Here is a 23011-nt window from a genome sequence, read left to right as displayed (position 1 = left end):
CAGATAGCACTATAACTGGTTTACTAGCGTTCACTGATACTATGACTGCTTATAGAAGCTGCAGGATGAATGGTGACGTGTACAGAGTTACACTCTCTGCCCAGATTCAGACAAATGCTACAAAAGTGATCAGAGAGCTCTCCACAGTGCAAATGCACAATGATCCAAAGCACACTACAAAAACAACCCAAGAATCTCAAGGCAAAGGAATGATATTCTTTCGTGGTTGAGATAGTCATTGGGGTCAAGTACTCCCTTACCACTCAATTAGTTCAAATGTATTAAACAGAACACAAAATTGGACCTCTGCTGTCTTTGCACGAGTACAAATCAGAAGTACAAGCCAGCTTGCCATATAGGGGACATTTTATTGCACAATGAAAGTTTTGAAAACCTCCTTTCTTAATGAACTGCACAATGAAGGCACACTTCAGTAACATTCCCTGATTGAGCAAAACACAAACAGAAGGTAAAACAACAAAGGCACGAGGAAGGCTGCAGGTATGGCATATGAAACCTTTATAAATCTTCACTGATGATCATTTTTTCTTTCTTTCTTAGTGTGGCACCACATAGCCTTACGCTCACAGCACAGTGCAGTTAATGTTTTGGCTGGAGAGACACGAGCTGTGAATGTAGCGCCGTGAAGTCACAAGAAAATTAAAATATACGCTTTTTTAAATTCAGGTTTGTTAAATATATATGTGCCTTCGAGTGAACTGCTGCTGTTGGTTTTAATTTGAAAACTCTTGACAAACTGAAATGCTGTTTGGCAGTTACAAAATTGGCTCACAAAGTCAAATTCTTGTTAGTCCTGAAGCAGGAAGTTGTATTTTCCAAAGTCGAAATCATCAGGCATGACGAGCATATCTTCCCTAGCTTTGGCCAGCTTTTGTCGTAAGAACTCTCGTCTCTCTATCCACTCCTGGAGCTCCTCCGGGCTATGGGCGTAGTCACAGCATGCACCATCAGGACAGCTGCCATCCAACCTGTCAGTTATTAAATAAAACACTATGCTGTGAGCTTTACTTTAACTAAACACTACCATACGATTTAGTCCACTCACTCAGCAGACTTTATAACTTAATCTTTGCTGGATGATAAAGTGTGAGAGTCCTTCTGTATGTTAGGACCTGGATACTTCCTGCACACAAGTGACCTACAGCTCTGTACTGTCCCCAAACGCCTCATATCCTGTGCTGCACAGTTTGTTACAACAGCTCAGGTTTTGCAAACTGGTCATGTGATTTACACCTCACACAGTGGATCTATTATTCTCACTTATGTTCACTCTTAAACTGTACTGAGGTAGTTTTGCATGATTTGCAGTTCACAGTGGACTTAGTGCAGCCCGTCAGTTTCTTCTGTCTGAAACAAGCAGTTTTAGCTCCTTTCATCCTCAACTTAAGCCAGCTTTTTCTCTGATTGGCTGTCCATCATAAACAGTGGGTGGGGCCTCTGTGGTCACAGTCACATATGTGTCCCTGAGATGACCATACTCGGGATTTCCCCTCTCTATGACCTCATCAGAGCAAAGAGTAGGAAAGAAAATGGACTAAAACAGACACTGAAGCCTGAAGTGGCTCAAGTTGATTACTTGTACATATGCTGACTTAATTTCTGCATTTATTAAATTTAAAAAAAAAAAAAAAAAAAAAAAAAAGCATAATAGCTCACTTTTATTCATTGTCTGCATGTACAAACTGATCCAGGAAAATTTCTTACTTGGAGCACAGTTCAAAGCGTGTACCCGGGAAGCGGTAGCTCCACGTCAGAGCTTCATCTTCTCCCTCGCAGCTGAACACTCTGTCCTTGTGCTTCTCGGTGGAAATGTGCTGCTGCCACTGCCGCTCGCTGTTACTGTGTTTGCCACACAGGCGGCAGTGAAAGCCACTCTAAAATAAAGACGGGAAGAAATACTCTCATCTTTTCTTACTAACTGAAAGAACAATATGGGAGTTTTAAGATTTTCAGACTTTTGCTTTGTTGAAACAAAGAGAGAAAAGTGAAACCCACCATTGGCTCAGCATAATCAGTGGGCATAGTGATGTATTTTTCCTCAGGGCTGGGCTGGTTGACCGTGGATCCATCTGCTTGACGATTATAACCGCTTAATTCCAGCCACATGTCATACATCTGCTGCATGTCTTTCACTACAGGCACACAAACATCAGATCACTGAGAGGACATTCAGTGAGTGGACCTCTTCTCGTACAAACTGCACTTCCCTCCTCATGCAGATAAGAAGTGCTTCCTTTATTTTTCCAATCAAACCAAATAGCGTTGGCTGCTTTTAGTAACTTACAGTCATTATTTTTCATATACATCCACATGTCCTTCTCCTCTGGGCTGTGAGCAAAGGTGCAGACCCCAGAGTAGCTACATTTCCTCTTCTCCAAAATCTGTGCACACATCTGTCAGGAGAAAGCATCACGCTGTTAAACACCGATCGCAGACGACGCCCTTCCCCATCATTTGAAATATCAACACTAGAGCCTGCCCGGACAATAATAGCTATTCGCTGATATATCGGTATCAGAATTTATAATGACTGACAAGCAGTGTTGGGAAGGTTACTTTTAAAATGTATTCCATTACAGAATACAGAATACATGCCCCAAAATGTATTCTGTAACGTATTCCGTTACGTTACTCAATGACAGTAACGTATTCCGACCGGTGGCACTGACATCACATCTTATGAAGACTCTAGAGCGGCTCTTCCTCAACCTCCTCCGACCACAGGTACAACATGCCCAGGACCCACTACAGTTTGCATACAAGGCGGGTGTCGGAGTGGAGGATGCCATCCTGTACCTCCTACACAGAGCCCACTCACACCTGGATGGGGGAAAAGGCACGGTCAGGATCCTGTTTCTTGACTTTTCCAGTGCCTTTAATACCATCCGGCCCTGTATGCTTCAGGAAAAACTGAACAGGATGGAGGTGGACCCCTGCCTGGTGGCTTGGATCTCCGACTACCTCACCGACAGACCACAGTACGTCAGGCTGAAGGACATCACGTCTGACACAGTGGTCAGCAGCACAGGAGCACCACAGGGAACTGTGCTGTCCCCTCTTCTCTTCACCCTGTACACCTCTGACTTCTGCCACAACTCTGAATTATGCCACATTCAGAAGTTTGCAGACGACACAGCCATCATGGGGTGTATCTGGGATGATCAGGAAGAAGAGTACAGAAGTCTGGTGAGGAACTTTGTCGCATGGAGTCACACAAACCACCTGCAACTCAACACCTCAAAGACTAAGGAACTGGTTGTGGACTTCGGGAGGTCTAGAGCAGGTCCACTGCCGGTTCAGATAGAGGGGGAGGAGGTGGAGGTGGTCAACAAGTACAAGTACCTCGGGCTGTGGGTGGACAATAAACTGGACTGGTCATGCAACACAGAGCACCTGTATAAAAAGCCGACTGTACTTCCTCAGGAGGCTGAGGTCTTTTAACATCTGCAGGAAGCTCCTGAGGATGTTTTACCAGTCGGTGGTTGCTGGAGTACTTTTCTATGCTGTGGTGTGCTGGGGGAGCAGCACAGCAAAGAAGGACTCATCCAGGCTGGAGAAACTGATCAGGAAGGCTAGCTCTGTGGTCGGCATGAAGCTGGACACTCTGGTGACAGTGGCAGAGAAAAGGACATTAAAGAAACTGATGGACATTATGGACAATGCCAGGCATCCTCTGCACACGGCCATTAACAACCAGAAGAGTCTGTTCAGTGACAGGTTGCTTCTCCCCAAGACAAGAACTAACAGACTTAAAAACTCCTTTGTCCCACACGCCATCAGACTGTTTAACTCCTCTCTGGAGGGGAGAGGGAGGGGAAACAGGAGGACAAAGGAGGGGGGAACAACTAAGCTGTAGTGCCTCTTCACCTCACTGTGCAATACCTTTTGTGCAATACTTTTGTAAATAGTCAACAGTGCAATAGACTCAATACTTGAAATGTGCAATTCACTTGTATTTTTATTTGTCTCTGTAGTTATATATATATATATATATATATATATATGTGTATGTGTGTGTGTGTGTGTGTATTATATATATATATATATATATATATATATATATATATATATATATATATATATATAAAATATTCTGTAACTCTGTAACTTCTGTCGGTGCTGTGCTTTTTTGGAAATCGAATTTCCCAGAGGAACCCACCCGAGGGATTAATAAAGTTCTATCTAATCTAATCTAATCTATTCTGAATACTTTGGATTACTTAATATATTATCATGCTTTTTACAACAACGTGAATGTACGATTGCTGTGTGATTTATTACTATTACTGAAGGTCCGCGACTCCGAGCTGTAGTAAAGGGACCTCTGACTAATACGGCGGGGTCCCTGTCGGCTCGTAGCCGAAAAATAGCTTTACTTTGTTGTGTGGGTCAACTCTGCTTGCCAGAGACAGAGAGAGGCGTTGAAAGACTGCTCCAACGGAACTTATTGTTTTCGGAGGAAAACACGAACACGGTGTACAGTCGAGTCTTAATAGCTTACTTACAACTGGGCTCGTCAGGCACTCTTCTTGGCTGCAGTGGTTATTATTATATTTACATGCTTCCAGCTCCCGTTTTTCCTCGATGACAACTCCAACCTTTCCACTCCCCTTTTTCTCCCTCCTCGCGCTCACAGACCCATAACGTGTATGGCAGTCCATTCTCCCTGCAACACGGACTACACTGCCCATGATGCTACATTCTTTAGAGCTATGCTTGTAGCATTCTGCCTGTTAGCTTAGCACAACAACAACGAAAAGGCGCTCTCTCACCCAGGAAACACACAGTCGCAGAGAGAGAGAGCGTCACCCTGTAACCATGGCAACCGTAGCGCTGCCGCCTGGAACAACAGAACGTAGCTGTCAAACAAAACCCAAACAGTCCTGACCCGCGACAATATGAAACAGGAAAGTACCGCAGTGTAATCCATTTATTTCAACAAAGTAACTGTATTCTGAATACCACCTTTTTAAACGGTAACTGTAACGGAATACAGTTACTCATATTTTGTATTCTAAGTACGTAACGGCGGTACATGTATTCCGTTACTCCCCAACACTGCTGACAAGTGAAATTTTAAGAAATTAAGCAGTGATGGGGGAACACATTACTGTTCAACCAACAACGCACAGTGCCATTTGTGAGACAAAGTATCCAACTTCTCTACTGGAACGCTACAAATGCCACCAAATAATGTAACAAAGATGAGGGAAGTCCTCATTTGTATCAGTGCAGGGATGATGTCTATGATGCAAGTCCTTGGTTTAAATGCCTTCTGCTTTAAAGTGCAGACTTACATAATACTGTGCAGGGAGATCCTTGGCGTGTGGCAGTGGTCGCACCTGAACCCATTTACTTCTCTCTTGGGACTTGACCAGCAGCACTCGCCTGTCTTTAGTCCACCTGAAGGTGACGACAAAAACGTTGTAAATATGCTCCGTGCTTTGGCGGATTTATCTGGTGAGGAAGAGAAAAGCTGTAAAGGGTCCATTTAGGTGCCTTTGTAAGAGCAGTGCATCTGCAGTTAAACAGCACTTTCTGTTTGATTGCAGTGACAGACATTGAGGGATTATCATTCGATTGGTTGGTGAAACAATTCTTCAACACAAAATGCCCAGCGGGGTGTTTTGACTGCTCGGCATTTTAAAATTCATGTAACTCTGTTAGATTAAAAGTCCAACATCTCTTATTTATGACTTTTTTAATAGTTTTTTTTTCTTCATATGGTGAATTTTGCCGCGTGTGGGACAAAAAGAAAAGAAAACATGGACTGTGTGATAAACTTTCACTGTTGTACTTTAAAATAATGTATTTATTAAAATGTGTGCTGCTTATTAGCAAACTCTATATATTTTACCTTTATGATCTAAAATGAAATATTAAAAATCACTGCAAAATGAATAAAAATCCTAAAACTTAACCTTAAATGTTTTTTAAAAAATTAAATATTTCTTATATGAGAAAAATGAGCTGAATGACTTCCTTGTTATTGATGCTGTTGTTGCAAGACGTGGTCAAAGCGACCCCCCCTGGTGGTTCTACTGTTAAAATTGAAATACAAGAGAAGTCGCTGCAGTGCAAAAAGTGTTTCTCTTTCAGTGATTCATTCATTCATTCATTCATTGCCAGACACACCCTGGAGGGAAAAATCACATAAGGTCAGGAGGTCTGAATACAGTTTAATTGGCTGTGTTGAGGTGCACTGGACAATGATTAAGTTTTAATCACTGAAGTGATCGCCTAATATGACATAATATTATAAAATATTAAAAATAAAACTCTAGACTCGTACAGGAACTGAGCACCTGTATTCACTTTACTCACGCATGTCTAGCTTTAGCACCGCAGTGCTTGAGGCCTTTGTCTGGCTCACTGATCAGGCCGTCCAACCAGCACTGACCGCAGGCAAACTTCATCCGCATGTTAAGACTCTTCCCAGCACCTCCTCCCCCTCCTGGTTTGCTCCCACCTCCTTCAAAAGGCACCTGTTTAAATTTAAATGACAAAAAAGGGACGTTCGTCCACAGATGAAATGTTAAATAAAGTCACAGGCTGCTGGATGGAAGTCTGCATTTAGTATCAGCAGTAACGCAAACGCACACACATTGTCGGGCCACTACAAGCATACTGATGATAAGTATGACCGTCCTCATATCAAAATCTACTGAATGGTTGACAAGATGAAACATTCACCTTACAGAGCATCATCTCTCCAACACATATTTACAGTAATAACAGTAACATTAAAGAAGAGCCAGACTGGAACGGGTTAGTAAGAAAAATACTATTTCTATAAAAGTGATCATCACAATGCTTCTTACTCTGTTTCCTTTCTGTTTGCTTGAGTTTTGCTCCTGCTTGTCATGATACTTTGCGGATATTCTCACAATCTCATCAGGGCTGACACCTGAAAATAAAAATGCATAAAGAAGGAGAACGATTACAGGACAACAGTGCACTTTGATGGACTTTTTGAATGAATATTGTGGCAGTGAATGTTTTCCACAGTGGAAATACTGGCAGATCGCGATGGATTTTCTGTCATCGATGAATGAAATTAACTGTTTATTATTTCTATTTATAGTATAGATCATTTTCATTGAGTACAATTCTTCAGTGCAACTTAATTTTCACACTTCTACTACATCACTGCTGTAAATGGCATACTAAGGAGGAGTGATGCTATATAAATGATGAATTAAACACTTACTACTAAAACATAATAGTGTGACATTATTATAAAGCACAGGTTTGGTTCAGATCATTTCAGCACACAAGCTCTCAATCTGTTGTTCTAAGTTTGATCTCAGTAATTAACAGTACTATGACAACAGTAAAGCAAAGTATTTGTCAGGCACCTGTTTCTCTCTGCACCTTCCAGGTTTTGAGCTCGATAACAGAGTGGGCGTAGTGGCAGTTGTCCTCTCTGACACAGCCGTACCGGATGGCTTGGTTGCACAGATCCATGTGACACAGGATGCTCAACGGGCGAACCTTCTTGTAAATCACATTGTGGGTCCTCACCACGAAAGCCAAGCACCTGATGGGCACAGAGGGAAAAAGAAAGCGTGATGGAGACAGATGAGAAGGCATACGGAGCAAAGAGTTGGTGCAGGATTAGAAGTGAGAGTGGGTGAGAGAACAAGGACTTGTAATGACCCGTATGTTGTAAGCACACTCACTTATTAGCATCAAAGTTGTGGCGAACATCCAAGTTAGAGCAGATGGTCTGATCGTCTTGGAAGCGCTTACTGATTATTCTCGGTTTACTGTCATAGCACGCCTGGAGAGACACGGCAGGAAGACGAAGATTTTGAAAGGAAAGGAAGAGAGACCGGTGACGGAAACAAAGGGAGAAAGATGGAGAAGATCATCTTAGAAATGAAATGAACATTTGTCGTGATGGAAGCGTGCTACATCCAGACACAAATATTACAAACATAGTGTGCATTGGCTAACATACAGTCAGCAGTTTACATCCACTTATCGTTGGATTTAACTGCATTGTCTTTGAACTCCCCTTTTTTCAAATTCACACAGGTTTAACATTATACAAATTATAAGTGGTTATATAAATTATTACCACTGATATCTGTGTTTAAATGTCCCTTAGTAAGATGCACCTCAGCCAACACTTTTGATAGCAATCAACAAACTTCTGGCATAATTCTGGTTGAATATTTGAACACTCTTGGAAGAATGGGTACCATAGTTCATTTAAATTGGTTAGTAGCCACACATTTTCAACTCTCATAGTTCAAAAGAACAAATGGAAAGTGGTACTTTTGAAGTTTCCAGATTAAACATTTAAACACAAAACAAATGGAGAAACTCCAGCGTGCATCATGTAAATCTTTAACATTAATCCGATCAGGTTAAAGAGCTTTTATACCCCTGCTCCATTATCAAAGAGAAAAACAGAGATTTCAAATAAACACAGCTCACGTGCACTAACCTGACAGAGGAACATGAACGTGCCTTTGTTTTCCTGTAGGAGGCATATGATGCTGCTCACGGGGTCCAGTTTAAAAGCTTTTGTGCCAAACAGTCGGGTTCTGTCCAGCCTCCCTTTCTTCTCCTCTGTCCAAACATCGATCTCCATCTGGTTGTAGGCAAACGTGCATTTCTCTCCATACTTACACACACCCAGCTCTCCAGACTTCAGCAACTCTGGAAATATAAGAAAACACACATTTCATTCACATAAGCGCACTAAGTATGCGAGTTTTACTGCCTTCCTTCTTTCACTGCACAGAAATTTGAAGTGTAGTAACAGGCACACACACAGTATTCGTGTGCAATCCACAGCTGGCTCATTCTCAACTCTCTGCAGCAAATTAACAGAAAATCTGAACAATTTTCCCCAAATTTATCACATTTTTCAATGTTTTCAAAACATGCTCACCTGGTTAGGGAATATGGAAACAAGAAACACTGAGTCCTTAAAATATCTCTGGAAGAACCAACTGTGCTCTGGGGTGACTTTGAAAACTAAAACGACTGTAAGCTCTAATCTATTCCCGTATATTTGGAAAGACATGGTGATGAGTCAGCTGCTCTTGAACTTCAGGAACTGGTCTGACTGAAGGAATTTAGATGACTTGGATGTAGTTACTGAAAATGTTCTGCCTGAATATTACCACCCTTGTTTGTTTCTGGCACAGGAAAAATAATTTTATTGATGTTTCAGGCTTTACTCACAATGAAGTTTATAAATTTTTGATGTTTTTAGACATTTTTCAAATCAACTGTATGTTATGTGGCTTGTGTGGGGTTTTTCTGTGTGTATTTGTATGTGTGTTACTAGTTTATACAAGTCTTGGCCAGAACAGGACAGGTCAGAAATTTTGAAAGTCAACAGTCATATTTTCCTGGTTAAATAAAGATAAATAAATACATAAAATGTGTATTAAAATATTCTTCTCTCTTCCAATAGACTGGTCAGACAATTAAGGGAATTGGTATAATAAAATTTTATTAATTGTATTTTTTAATCATAAAAGAAATTAAACTTGATGAATGAAAAAGTGGGAAACTAGTCCCTTATTGTTGATTATCTGGCAACAACTTATAAATGTATGATTGTCACCATTTTCAGACTTTACCATTAAAGACATATTTATCTGCAATAATAAGTAAATAACTATGAAAAATAGAAGAGACTCGTGACCTTGATCTTGAGCTCCTTACCTTTGCAAAGTAGAAATCGCCCACCAAAGGCCTTCAGTATGGGCAGCGGTCGCACTCTGGTCCAGTCTAAAGGGGGGTCGGCTTTTAGTCTGCATAGCAGAATGTCTCTCTTACAGTTGTGGACCAGGTCTGGCTTGTGAACGTAAGTATATATCCCTACACCTGTGAAGGAATTAGTGCACAAATACACAATACATATTGATCAAACATTAAAGAGGAAAACAAGTTCTTTTAAAGTTCCACTGAGAACAGCAGGGCATCAAACTTCCCACACTGTAAAACCATCACCAGCTGATAAGCAGCAGGACCATTTTGATGTCACTCAAATCCTACCATACCTTCTCGAGGGTAGCAAGCAGAGCAGGCCTGCAGGAACTCATGGGTGGAGGACAGAGGGTTATACACTGCACCCGGCCTTTGGTTTTCCTTCGCCTTTGTTTCCAAGGTAAGAATAAGACATCAGTTAATGCTAAGGAAGATACAAGGAAAGAAAACGTAACACAAGCCTGATCATCAGTCTTACTTTGTAATGATTTTTTGGAGATCGCATTACTGGAGCCGCAATACTATGAGAGCCTGAGATACCTGAGGAGCAAGGAGAGAACATAAATTATGAACTGCATGAGGTAAAAGGGCTGAAGCACCAACCTCAGACGCTAAAGGGGAGCTGGCCACTTCATTAGGTACAACTGTTCAGCTGCTCACTAATGTCAATATTTATCATATAATCACACGGCAGAAACCTGATGCATTTAGGCTCACAGACATGGCTGAAGTTCAAACTCAGCTTTAGGATTTAAATGTGGCAGGTTTGAATGTTTCAGAATCAGCCGATCTGCTGGGATTTTTCTATGCAACCATCTGTAAGGTTTACAGAGAGTGGTATGAGAAAGAGATAACATCCGGCGAGCAACAGTTCTTTGGGAGAAAATGCTTCGTTAATCCCTGGGGAGAATGGTCAGACTGCTTCAGTTATTACTAAATAATAACTGTTCTTCAGCCTTTCTGAATATCTTTAAATGGGCATGTGAATCATACAAATCGGTGTATATCGGTGGATGTTTGAGCAAAAAAGCATCCCTTATAATAAGCCAGATATAAATCATAGTCACCTGCTGAGTTGAAATCGGAGAGCGAGTCCAGGCCAGACCCCCCGACTAAGACTGCTGACGAAACTACTCTAACACCCTCTATCGAGGAAAATGAGTCCAAGGAATCAAGGGAGTCAAGCCGGTCCATGGATCTATTCCTAATTTTAGAGACATGATCGCCCTGGCTGCTTGGATTAGAGAGTGTCTCTAAGGGATCTAGTTCATCTAGCAGCTCATCAAGAGACTTTTCTCCTACATCCAGCTCTGTTTTGGCCTCGATAACTTCTTCAGCAGCAGCAGCCCTCGGCATCTTATCCAAGGCGTCATCGAGAGAATCGAGGGAATCGAGGGAATCAAGACCGTCCAGCTTCGTAGGGGTCAGTAGTAAGTTTGAAGCATCTGCAACACCACCTTTTTCAGAGGTCGAGAGGTCGTCTAGGATATCCAGTGTAGCAGCTGAGGTGCCGAGCCCAGAACCAGAAAAGGAGTCCAAGGAGTTGAGTTGGTTAACGGCTGAGCTGAAAAAGGCCGGGGGTAGTTGGGGTGTCGGTGCGGGCAGGACAGATGGGCCTCTTTGTGTGCAAGTGGATGTCCCGCTGGGCACTGAGAATACGTCCTGTCAAGAAAGGAGGCAGGATGTAAAAAAAAAAACATAAGCAAAACATGACAATGCCTCAACTGGATAATTAAACATGAAAGTTGGAATGGATGCTGGCCGACACAGCTGGTAAATAACCCATATACAATACTGCATTAATCAATATTTTGGCCTAAGTAATGGATCAATAAAACCACTATGCACAAAGGGGAATCACCTGACTCTATAAAGTCCTTGATGCCTATTAGCTTGTTAGTTTTACTTCATCATTTCTGTCCCCAAGTTATGTTAGCAACTACTACTGTTTTGACAGCTTGTTTCTAATCTTCCAAGCAGGGGTGTGTTTAAAAGGAGGCATAAAGTGGCCCTGCTTGCCCCTGAAATATAATTTCTTCCCCATCTAGATACTGGAGGTTAGAGAAGGGGGTTGCTTTGATTGACAGGTATCCTGGCACAGAGATTGTAGCAGATTGGTGTCTTCTAATGCATTTTGGAGCATTTTAAATTGAATTATTTGTTGAAAAATATATCCTACTGCGTGATACAAACTATCCAAGATGTTTAGCTGAGTGAAATTATACTATTTTAGTAACCTGTTACTTAGAGCCAGTTAGGAGATGTGTGACTGGGAGTTGCACCCATGCAGTTTATTGATGAGGCTTGCAAGCATTAGCAGATATCTTACAGCCCAACAGATATATTCACAAAAACATATATTATATATTGGACAAAATGAGCTTTTTGCTGGTATATCAGCATCAGCACCTACAAACCCCCCAACAAGATTCTGAGAAACGCCTTTCGAACATGTTATAATTGCCAATGTTGTCCACCAGAGGGCACTCTGCAACTTTCCAAATGTATTGGCAATAAGTTTGGAATGGCACATCCTCAACAACCTGCCAATCCAAGCAGAGCATAAACTAATAATCCATGTTTTGTTGTGACAATAAAACAAGATTATTTTTAAACAGTACTGACATAAATAACTACAAATAACAAAAGTTAGGGAGATCTGTTGATATTTTGTGTGTCTGTAAGAAAACCACTGACACTGAATCTTCCAAAACAAAAAAATATGCCTGTGTTCAGTAGACTCTTCTTTAATTTCTAAGTATTGTTGCATTTCACTCAGACCTCATCAAGGACTCACCATACTTTGCCTTGAAAGAGGTAAAAGGTAAACAGAATTCCCTGTGTTGGGTGAGCTGCTCAAAACAAGAAGTAAACCGTGTCTGATTTTCACTCAAATGAAACATTTGAGCACTTATATCACTCAAACATCATCTTCCATCATCAGCAACAAAAGTTAGTCCGCTGTTCTGAAAGGAAAAAAAACACAGCACTTGGAGTTTACCTCAGCTGTTTCCGGCTCAGTAGAAACACAGTCCAGCAGACTGTCTATGTCATCTCCCATCAGCTCGGAGTCCTCGATAGTGCCCGACCTTTCAGGTACTGCAGAGTTAGTAGGTGTGCTGCAGCTGGTAGGTGTGGAAGGAAATGAGGACTGAGGCACGCTGGGGAAGTTGACTAAAAAGGAACAGAAGTGCATTTACTTGGACCATTCTTGTGTTTGTGTACAAAATGATCAAGAACAGAGAGTAACAGAGCCACAAATGTCAAAATTCCCACCTGGTGCAACGCCATTACCATTTTCTACATTACCGCCTGACATCTGGAGAGAAGAACATAAATCGCTGTCAGATTTTTGATAAAATGACTGTGTCCTGTCTGACTATGACTAAGCTGAAGGCTGATAAAGTCCTACAACCCACAATGAACCAGATTTAAACATTTACACACCTTTGCGCTGACGTAAGGTTTTCGAATCTTCAGTCCTAGATGGTTTGCCAGTTCCTGTGCGAGCTCATTCACCTGTTGGTCCTGCCAACAGGTAAACGAATGGATTTACTGATATGCTCCAAGCTACAATTAACATATATGCGATGAACAACACCGAGACTGAGACACAGATAAGTTTATCTCATCTTGTTAAAAAGTATTCATCGTTTCAGTTATGGAAAAAAATGCATTCCTTCGATTGGATGCCTTCATTTTTTTTTAAATAAAAATTAAATGAATAGAAATGCAGACAACTGATTAAATTTTACTAAACATGAATGAAAAAAGGAATGTGATGAAATCTCTCTCCTGACCTCCTCCATACACATTAACAGGGATTTAAAGATGCAGCAATTTTCTTCCACTTACATCCTGGACACCAGTATGTCACAGGGCTAAGACTTGGGGACATCTCTCAGGTCCTGTGTCTTTGCTAGTTGTTAATTAGCAAAATTTGGGAATCACCTTGTTGTTATTTTATTTTCACTAAGAATTGGGGATGTGTTTTTGTGACAGGCTGTAGTTACAAAGTGTCTGAAGATACTATTTAAAATTCATTATTTGCTAAGGTCAAAGGAGCTTGCAAAGAAAAGCGTCTGGACTTCTTTAAGTTACTTGAAGACGTTTCACCTCTCATCCGAGAAGCTTCTTCAGTTCTAAGGTCAAATGGTGGAGAGTCCCAGATATAAACCTAGTGGGAGTATCCCCCCACAGAGGGACAAAAGGACCCCCTGATGATCCTCTAATCGCCTGAGCCAAGGTGTGAAACTGGGTGTGGGTCCCAATCAGCCAGAGTTTCGGGTGAGTTCATTGTGAAACCTGGCCCCACCTTATCATGCGAATTCCTGAGATCAGGAGATCCCAGGCGTCTGGGAAGGGATCTCAAAACTGGATTATAAATGGCAGAGAGTTGGTGTGACTTGGATGACTGAGAACCTTCACAGACATTATTTGCTAAGTTTCTTGTTATATAAAGACACAGCCCTGGTTCATCCTTTGATGAACCTTAAGTGCCTTTCTTATGCTTGACTGATTCATAGATCAGTGTTCAGTGGCGTAACAGTAATAAGGAGTGGCTCAAGATGTTTACACTGTACTGTATCTTGCTTCTACAAATCAGTGCTGCTGCTGATTTAACCAACAGATTTATATACAGTTCTTACTGAAAACTTTTTATAAGACTAGGGCTGGGCCATATTATACCGTTCACGGTAATACCGGTATAATGTTAGGCAACGATAGGAAAATGAAATATCGCGATAGAATATGAATAGAACGCGCATGCGCAGTGCTTTTGTTTTCATACGCACATGGCCGATTGTTGAGTGAAACAGATGAACCAGAATTGGTTTGTACAAATGGTGCAACTTCAGTGATGTGGAACTGGTTTGGTGTTTGTCCGTCAGATACACGACAAAGCACATTTTTTTGCAGAACATGCAAGCGGCCATCGTTATTGTCGGACTAAGATGCTCTTAAATCTGGGAGTAATCTGGGTCCTAAACTCCGTAATCCTCAGTTCAAACGAACACTGCAGCATCACTGAGAGTTAAAAACTGTCTAAATTCTTTCATCTTTAATAAAACGATCAGCATTGCTGCTTTACCAGGTGTAACTATGAAGTTTAACTTCCAGGCATCCATGAAAACAAAATTTATTACATTTAACAGAGTTAGAAGTTAGCAGGAAGCTAGCGGAAGTTAGCTCGCTAGTTTCGCTAGTTACCTAAACATGATAAAGCATGTTCTGACTGAGAGATTTCTGAAAAAAATCAAACGTACAGCTCTGCTATCACTTCCAACATAAATGAAGACAGGAAACTAAACAGCAGTGACGTTTGTAGGGTTACTGAAGTTGGGCTAGCTGGTATATAATGATGTGCTACGTGATCGCTAGCGACACAGCTATGTTAGCATAACATAAACAGTGAAGCTGGAGGACGAACACTAACACTTTTCCACTTATAAAAGTTAACGTTAAGGTTCCTCATGGTTAGAGACAAATGCAATCGCATGGCAGGATGCTGTAAAAGGACCAATCTTCAGTCAGGAGAACAACTGAGATAATCCATCCACAATACGAGGTTAGTCATTAATATACTGCAACAACATGGGAATAGAGCAGCTGCCAGAGAATTCAACATTAATGAATCAATGGTACAGAAGTGGAGGAAGCAAGAAGAATGAGTTTAATAAAGTTTGATTTATCTGACTGCTTCCAATATAAGACTATCAGCATAAACTCTCCCATTTCTGTCCATCCTTCACCTGAGGGTTAATGAGCAGATAGCTGGCGCTGCAATCGTAGGCCTCCTTATACTTTCCAAGCCCCTTCAAACAAAGGGCCTTCTTGTACAGCGCTCTGCGGCTGTCTTTGCACACCTCCAGAGCACTGTTGCAGTCCAGCACACCTTGTTCATACTCCCCCTGTGGAAAACATGAGAGAAACACACAAAAGAAATCAAAGTAATATACCATCAATTCTTTACTTCCTTTTCCCATCTAGCTTTAAGTAAGACTCTACAAGGTGAAGAAATCACAGTCTCTTGGTTTAAACTGTGTGTAGCTGCTATGGAGCACTTCACTGGTATGCAGGTCAAAGGCTCTGCGGCCTTGAATGCAGACAAACACATCTGAATGATTTAGTGATGTTTACATATTAGAGGCAGTAAATCAGAACAGATCTGTTTTTATAAGTGGTTTCATAAATCAAGTGTGAGGGGTGGGAGGTTCAGGATAGCCTCAGTTATATAGAATGGTAAATCCAAGTTATGCGCTACAGGAAGAATAGCCACTACAATGGATTTCTACCTTTTCTTCTTAATACCGCTGTAGGCTTTGTTAAAGATTAAATTAGATGTTCCATGCTCCAGTGTTGCTCAAGCATTTGATTTTTGCATTTTTTTCTTCCAAAAACAGGGATAATTTCCACAAAAGTAGACATCAACTAAATCATCTATTATTAGCCTTTGTAATCACACATGCATAGATTTGGCAATATCTGTGCTGACTAATGGCAAACACTGCTGGGCTTGGCTGGATATTCGTGGACACGTGCATGTCACAGACCTCTGGGCCGCTACAGTAGCATATTCAAGCAGGACAGCCTGAAACCGCCTGGGCATGAATTTTATTGTGTGTTTGGACCATTTGGAGACCTCTGTTGTCCCCTTAATGATGAATTTTGATACCTCAAAAAATATCAACAAAATGCGGTTTGATGATCCCAACCTGGTTAACACATTCACCTAATGTGTGAAAGACTTCCAGTTAAAGACCAGAAGGAGGCATAAACCCAACAAAAAAAGCTGTGTCGAGAAGGACGTCCAGCATGAAATCTAATCCATCTTCTGTGGTGACACCTTGTGAATAGGGGAGCTACTCAAGACAATCCAGCCACCAGCAGAGAACGTGAGTCTGGAGCACAGTGGAGGAAGAGCCATGGAGTTCATGTTTAAGAATGTTTACAATTGGTTTTTGTTAAAGTAGAAAATATAGATGTTATCAACTAACCACTCAATAGATATTAAAAGCTCAGGTTCAATCAACAATCATTTCAGGTTGATCCACTTTTATGTGGCTCATGCACATTTAGGTGTGGAGGAGAATTCCTCACAAGCGTTTGTTTCAAAATGTCTCAGCTATGGAAAAGAAAAAGAAAAAAAACCCTCACTCCCTTACATAGTGAGGTAGATAAGCCTTATATGTATTACACATGCTGCTATACTAGAACTTCATCGTGAGATCTCACAGCATGAGACGTTAACCTGCCCCACTTCATTCCTATACCCAGAACGCTGCACAGACACAAGATCAAACGTTATCTCACCAAACTGTGGTAGGCAGCCGCCCGGTTGACATACAGGCTCTCGAGCAAAGCTTCGGGGATCTTGATCTCCTCTGTTTCAGCGTAGCATGACACATTCAAGCCTTCGCTGAATTCTTTGACAGCCTGCTCGCACTGGCCATCCCTGAAGAAGGCGTTGCCCTCATCGAGCAGGTTGCACACTAACTGGGTCAGGAAGTCCTGTGAGGAGCAAAAGAAAAGAAAGGAATAACAAGCTTTTTTTTTAACCTATGCGGACCTGCGCTAACGTCTTGTAAGTTACATTATGTTTTTAAGGTCCACCTTAATATTGACATGCACGTATTTACATTAAGGGGGTTAGTATAGTATTTTAATACTATTCTAAGCAGCAGTTTAAACTGCATTAGAAAATGTTGAATGTGTTTACAATTCATTTGGTTTATGTTAAATCATATATAACTTATTATCACTCTTTCTCATATGTAGAGACATTTCTCCAAAATACATTTCACTTTTCATAGAGTTATGGAGTCACTGTGCAAAAATGGCCCATCGGGAATCAATCTGGGTGCTGCTAATCAAATGTAGCTGATTAACTGGTTTTCAGCAAGTGTGAGCAAATCTATAAAAGCAGAAGTTTTGTCAGGTTGCTGGTCTGGATCATTGGACTTCAAAATGCTTTTCCAAACATTTTGAAGTCCATCACTTTGCAGTGAGAAAGATCATTCACAAGCAGGAAAGCTTTAAGATAAATAGTAATCTTCTCAGGAGTGGAAGTCCCGACAACTTCAACCCAAGGTCAGATTGTGCAATGCTCAGAGAAAATACAAAAGCCCCAAGAGTTGCAGCGCAGACTCTACAGGCCTCGGTTCGCACCTTAAATGTTAAAGTTCATGACAGTACAATTAGAAAAAGGTTGAACAACTATGGTTCAGAAGGATCAGAATCACCAGACTGAAGCAAAGTTGTAAAGAAAAGTGGGCCAAAATTCCTCCATAACTGATAAAGTCATACAGAAACCCAGAGCTCCAAGTCATCGCTGCTAAAGGTGGTTCTACAATCATGCTGTGCACTTAGGACTGCACATAACTAGGGCTGCTCAATTAATCGAATTTTAATCACGATTACGATCTGGGCTTTCAACGATCATTAAAAATGACTGAGCCGATTATTAGCCCCTCCCTCATTTATCCGCGACACCTTAAAGGCCGGTCCGTGAAAATATTGTCGGGCATAAACCGGTCCGTGGCGCAAAAAAGGTTGGAGACCGCTGATTAAGAGGACCCGAGGGAAGCTCGGAAAGCTAAGCAGAAGTTATTTGGAGAGTGACTGCCGTTGGTTGAAAAGAGTTTAAAAAAAAAAAACTTCAGTGGTGTTGCACACTTTTTTATATAATTTTTTTAAAGTCATTGTTAACCCTTTAAAGCCGGTCAGAGCAGCACGCTCCGTTTTGCGTAACTATTGTTAAATCCCTGTAGAACCTGAACCGTGTAAGCTAGCGCAATAATTTGTTTTGCATATGAAACCGGAGGAGTTGTACTTACATCTGATGCCATCAGCTTGTCCTCGGCCACGGTTTCGTTCCACATATAGCTTTGCAAAAATTGCATAAAAAGCGCTTGCAGGAACAAAAACATAATATTCCAGAAACACGCTTTGCCGTTCCTATCAGCTGTTCGTAACACTTCCCACAGTGAAATGATGCACATGCTGTTTTCTTTGCAAATTTGCATCATAGGATTGTTTTTTGTTTTTCCTGCAGTATATAAAAATTGCTGTATCTCCAAAATAAAACTATGAAGACACTCAAAATAAATTTCTTGTGGTGGGAAACTATTTTTTGCAACTTTATTGTATTTAAAGTTTTGAGGGATAAACCTCTTAAATTTCTCCAAGTAGAAATATATGTAAACAAAACAAAAGCGATTTTCAAATTTTTTTGTAGTTTATTGCACTTTTTTGCAATTTATGTAATTACTATGGACTTAATGCATACATATTATTAAAATATGGGCTATAACAGTTGTATTGATGTATAGCAACTTGAAATGCTCCCACAAATGGCACTACAGCATGTAAAAAAAAAAATATATATATATATAAGCTCTGGTGGACTTGGTTCTATAGTAGGTCTTAAAGGGTTAAATAAATATCATCAAATAATCGTGATCTCAATTTCAGTGAAAATAATCGTGATTATCATTTTTGCCATAATCGAGCAGCCCTACACATAACCAAGATTAACTACCAATGGTTCATCACATACTGCTGCATGTTTTATAGAAAATTACTCTGTTTTCTGAGTGCAGAATTATTATATGAAGAGGACTGGGTTCAACTGAAACCCACAACTATAAACAGGATGTTACACAGCAGATGGATCAACACAACCTACAAGACAGCTGCAGAACTCCACAACTTTGCCTTTAGATTTCTGACACTTGCATGAGATGTAACAGAGACAAAGGTGCACTGTTTAATGGTATTCAAGCTGGAACCCCTGAGTCTACAGGTTTCCCTGTGGGGTTTATGCATTGTTCTGGAGGTGTAGAGTGGGGATGTGGTTTGTTTCTTCAACAGTCAACGGTCAATAAACGTTAATAGCGAGCAAACATGGACTGAACTGAGTAATGGGGGAAGATTATAAAGAGTCAAAAGAAAGCTATCCGGCGCTTGATTTTACATAGAGCCAGGAATAGAAAGAAGGAAGGTAGCAAAAAGGACAGAGTGCTTCACACCAAAGCATGCACAGGGCCAGCTGCCCTTTTTATGCACAGGGCATAAAAAGCAAAAGCACATAACAGCATTAGCACTACCTGATAGCCGTCGGGGTCAGGATAGGCCAGGGAAGACCTAGAGCAGAGGAACTTGTTAAAATCGTAATGACACAGCTAGGCTGTGAGGCGTGAGTAACCAGGGACAGTTTCACTTTCTGTCTGGGTGCGCTCAGATAAAAATTAAAATGATCTTACTGTATAAAAGCCAGAGCTTTGTTTATCTCCTCCTTGCGTTTCTCTCGGCCAGGGTCCATGCTTGTCCACTGGAGTGGGAGACACACAGACAAACGGAGAGGGATTAGGAGGAAATACCAACTTCAGTGACAGTGGCTGTGACAGTGGGTGTATCAGAGCTACTCTTCGATACACCCGCTTCCTTTGAAAGTAGTCGAAAAGAACTGCAAGCCTCTATAAACACTCCCACATTCAGCCTCATTCACCGTTTATCACTGGCGCAAACATCCAGCACGCGAGGCCGTTTGTGAGACCAGCCTGGGCCAGCATCGGACACACCTACCAGTAGAAGAAGAGGAAGCCAGGAAGTTCATTGAGCCGAAGCAAAGTTTAAACGTGTGCCATGCTGTTTCCGGACGAAGACGGAGAGACTTTGACAGGAGCAAACCCCGAGGAGGTTTCGTTTGTAACCGCCCGACACTTCCCTCTCCTCGGATAAGTTTCGATTCTCTGCAGCCTGAGTACATCCAGACAGCTGCAGACCTCCTCCCCGTTACAGGCTGCAGTCACGTGACACGACAAGCGCCCATGCGTCACAAGCGCGCGGCCAACCAGCGCTCAGGTCGTCATCGTGACCCTCGGAGACCTGGCGGCGTTTGTTTAGTGCGGCCTGCGAGGAAGACAGCAGTGCCGTGCTGTTTACATTACAAAAATATTAACTCGATTAATTGGTAGATAAATACAGTGCTGTGCAAAAATTTTGAGCCACCCTTGATTTCGTTTGATTTTGCACAAGCAGTCGGACCTTCTCATTTTTTAAGTGCTCTTGAGCACCAGGTATCCGGGCTTTCTGTGGGTCTTTCAAAGGTCTTCTTTGGCTGCTTTTTCTTTCGTTTCAGTTTTGTATGTGACCATGTTTACAGGAGCGTTGTTGTTGATTGTTAACCGACTGAACTCTGATCTTTGAATCATTCAAATATTAAAAAGGCACTTAACTCAAGAGCAGACAAGTTAGAAGAGAACCAATTTTATATTTTTACATTTTAAACAACAACAAAAAACACAATTTGTTCACATTTCTTTAGTTGAATCTACAAAAAAAAACCAAAAAAACAAACAGTTTGACAGATAACCACTGTTCATCTACAATCACGATGAACACCGGTGTACCACAAGGCTGTGTGATGAGCCCTTTCCTCTACTCCCTCTTCACCCACGACTGCAGACCTGCTGATGGTTCCAACACCATCATTAAGTTTGCAGATGACACCATGGTGATTGGCCTCATCAGTGACAACGATGAGGCCGCCTACAGGGAGGAGGTGGATCGTCTGGCTGAGTGGTGCGACAGAAACAACCTGCTGCTTAACACCGAGAAGACCAAGGAGCTCATCGTGGACTACAGGAGGAATGCTGACCCACATCCACCCATCCACATTAAGGGGACGGCTGTGGAGCGTGTGAGCAGCTTCAAGTTCCTGGGAGTCCACATCTCCGAGGATCTCACCTGGACGACCAACTGCTCCAAGCTGGTCAAGAAGGCTCACCAGCGCCTCTTCTTCTTGAGGACTCTGAGGAAGAACCACCTGTCCTCAGACATCCTGGTGAACTTCTATCGTTGCACCATCGAGAGCATCCTGACCAACTGTATAACAGTCTGGTACGGGAACTGCTCTGCCTTGGACCGGAAGGCGTTGCAGAGGGTCGTGAAAACTGCCCAGCGCTTCGCCGGAGCACCACTTCCTGCCATAAAACACATCTACAGGAAGCGGTGTCTGAAAAGGGCTGGGAAAATCATCAAAGACCCCAGTCACCCATCACATGGACTCTTCACCCTCCTGCCCTCTGGGAGGCGCCACAGGAGCCTCCGGACTAAGACCACCAGGTACCGGAACAGCTTCTTCCCCACAGCTGTCAGACTCCTGAACTCTGCCTCCTGACATCTGACCCACATTAACACATGGACTGAACATACACACACACACAATGGACAACTGTACCCTCAAACACACAATAATAACATGGACTGAACCACCACTCACAACCACTAGCACTTTATATAGCCTCTGTAGAAACTATCTACACCCTCACTTATCTTAACTGCACTACTGTATAGCTCTGTGTAAATAATCATTCTGTACATTCAATAATCTTTAATCCTACAACTGTTTACAACTTGCATAGTTCCCATTTCTGTATAGCTGTATATCTCAGATTTCTGTAAAGTTATTTATTTCATATTCTGTATAGTTTTTCATATTTATATCCTGTTCATAGCCTGTACATAGCTTGTACTCACTACAGCCTGTACATACTTATAGTTATAGAATATTCACAACATACTTCATACCGTGTACATTATAACATACCATAATAGACCCATTTCTGTAATATACTCACATATCTATATTATTGCTAATATATATTGTAATATATCTATATCACTAAAGCACTTCTGGATGGATGCAAACTGCATTTCGTTGCCCTGTACCTGTGCATGTGCAATGACAATAAAGTTGAATTCTATTCTATTCTATATAAAATTGTATTTATCCATTACCAAGGTGATTATCTCAGCATGATGTCCAGTGTGTCCTTAAAACATCTGATAAGACAGGAGAAGTGGAGCACAAAAGAAGAAGCAGCAGGCTTAAATGAAGATAGATAAATAATAGATATTTCATTCTGAAGGTTACGTGCTTAAAAATTAGGCGAAATCTAGCAAAGACCTGATACCTGAACCTTCAGCTGATTCATTTACTGTTCACTGAAGCGTCATCAGAAATGGTTTCAGTGTGAAAAGGCTGTCAAGAAGCCATTCTTAAGGGAGGGAAATAGGAAGAAAAGCCTGAGGTGTGGCACAGTATATGTAAACTGGACTTAAAATGATGGAGTTATCAATTCAAATTTGACATTTTTAGAAATTAGAGAACAGATACAAATGTATAAGCACTGTCACGTCTTTTAAAAAGCTATCTTAAATAAACTGAATTACTGTATTATACAAAACA

The 23011-nt window shown here is 41.4% G+C and overlaps 1 protein-coding gene across 2 annotated transcripts; it reads right to left on the bottom strand.

The window, feature by feature from the left end:
• Nucleotides 1–348: 348 nt before the first annotated feature.
• LOC146633336 (zinc finger CCCH domain-containing protein 7B-like) lies at nt 349–20527 on the bottom strand. Of its 2 annotated transcripts, XM_085351444.1 has the most exons (22): nt 20344–20409; nt 20022–20089; nt 19866–19902; nt 17071–17268; nt 15510–15668; nt 13204–13284; nt 13033–13075; nt 12758–12930; nt 10824–11418; nt 10235–10296; nt 10050–10143; nt 9712–9873; nt 8477–8691; nt 7704–7804; nt 7380–7561; nt 6843–6928; nt 6346–6506; nt 5319–5424; nt 2306–2414; nt 2017–2153; nt 1726–1895; nt 349–989 (listed from the first exon to the last, which is right to left on the bottom strand). In XM_085351444.1, exons 2-22 carry the CDS (start codon nt 20078–20080, stop codon nt 809–811), a joined length of 3111 nt encoding a protein of 1036 aa, XP_085207570.1. In that variant the 5' UTR covers nt 20081–20089; nt 20344–20409; the 3' UTR covers nt 349–808. The 2 variants fall into 2 exon arrangements, with proteins under 2 accessions (XP_085207570.1, XP_085207571.1); XM_085351445.1 differs by lacking the exon at nt 19866–19902 and having other exon boundaries at nt 20344–20527.
• Between the last annotated feature and the right edge of the window lie 2484 nt (nt 20528–23011).

The sequence above is a fragment of the Diplotaxodon limnothrissa genome, linkage group LG4, assembly GCF_057381915.1.
Source record: "Diplotaxodon limnothrissa isolate DT_005_m linkage group LG4, D_limnothrissa_male_GT1.1, whole genome shotgun sequence".
In the NCBI taxonomy this organism is placed as follows: Eukaryota; Metazoa; Chordata; class Actinopteri; order Cichliformes; family Cichlidae; genus Diplotaxodon; species Diplotaxodon limnothrissa.
Note: the sequence above shows the minus strand (reverse complement) of the source record. Positions and strands in the feature narration are given on the sequence as shown.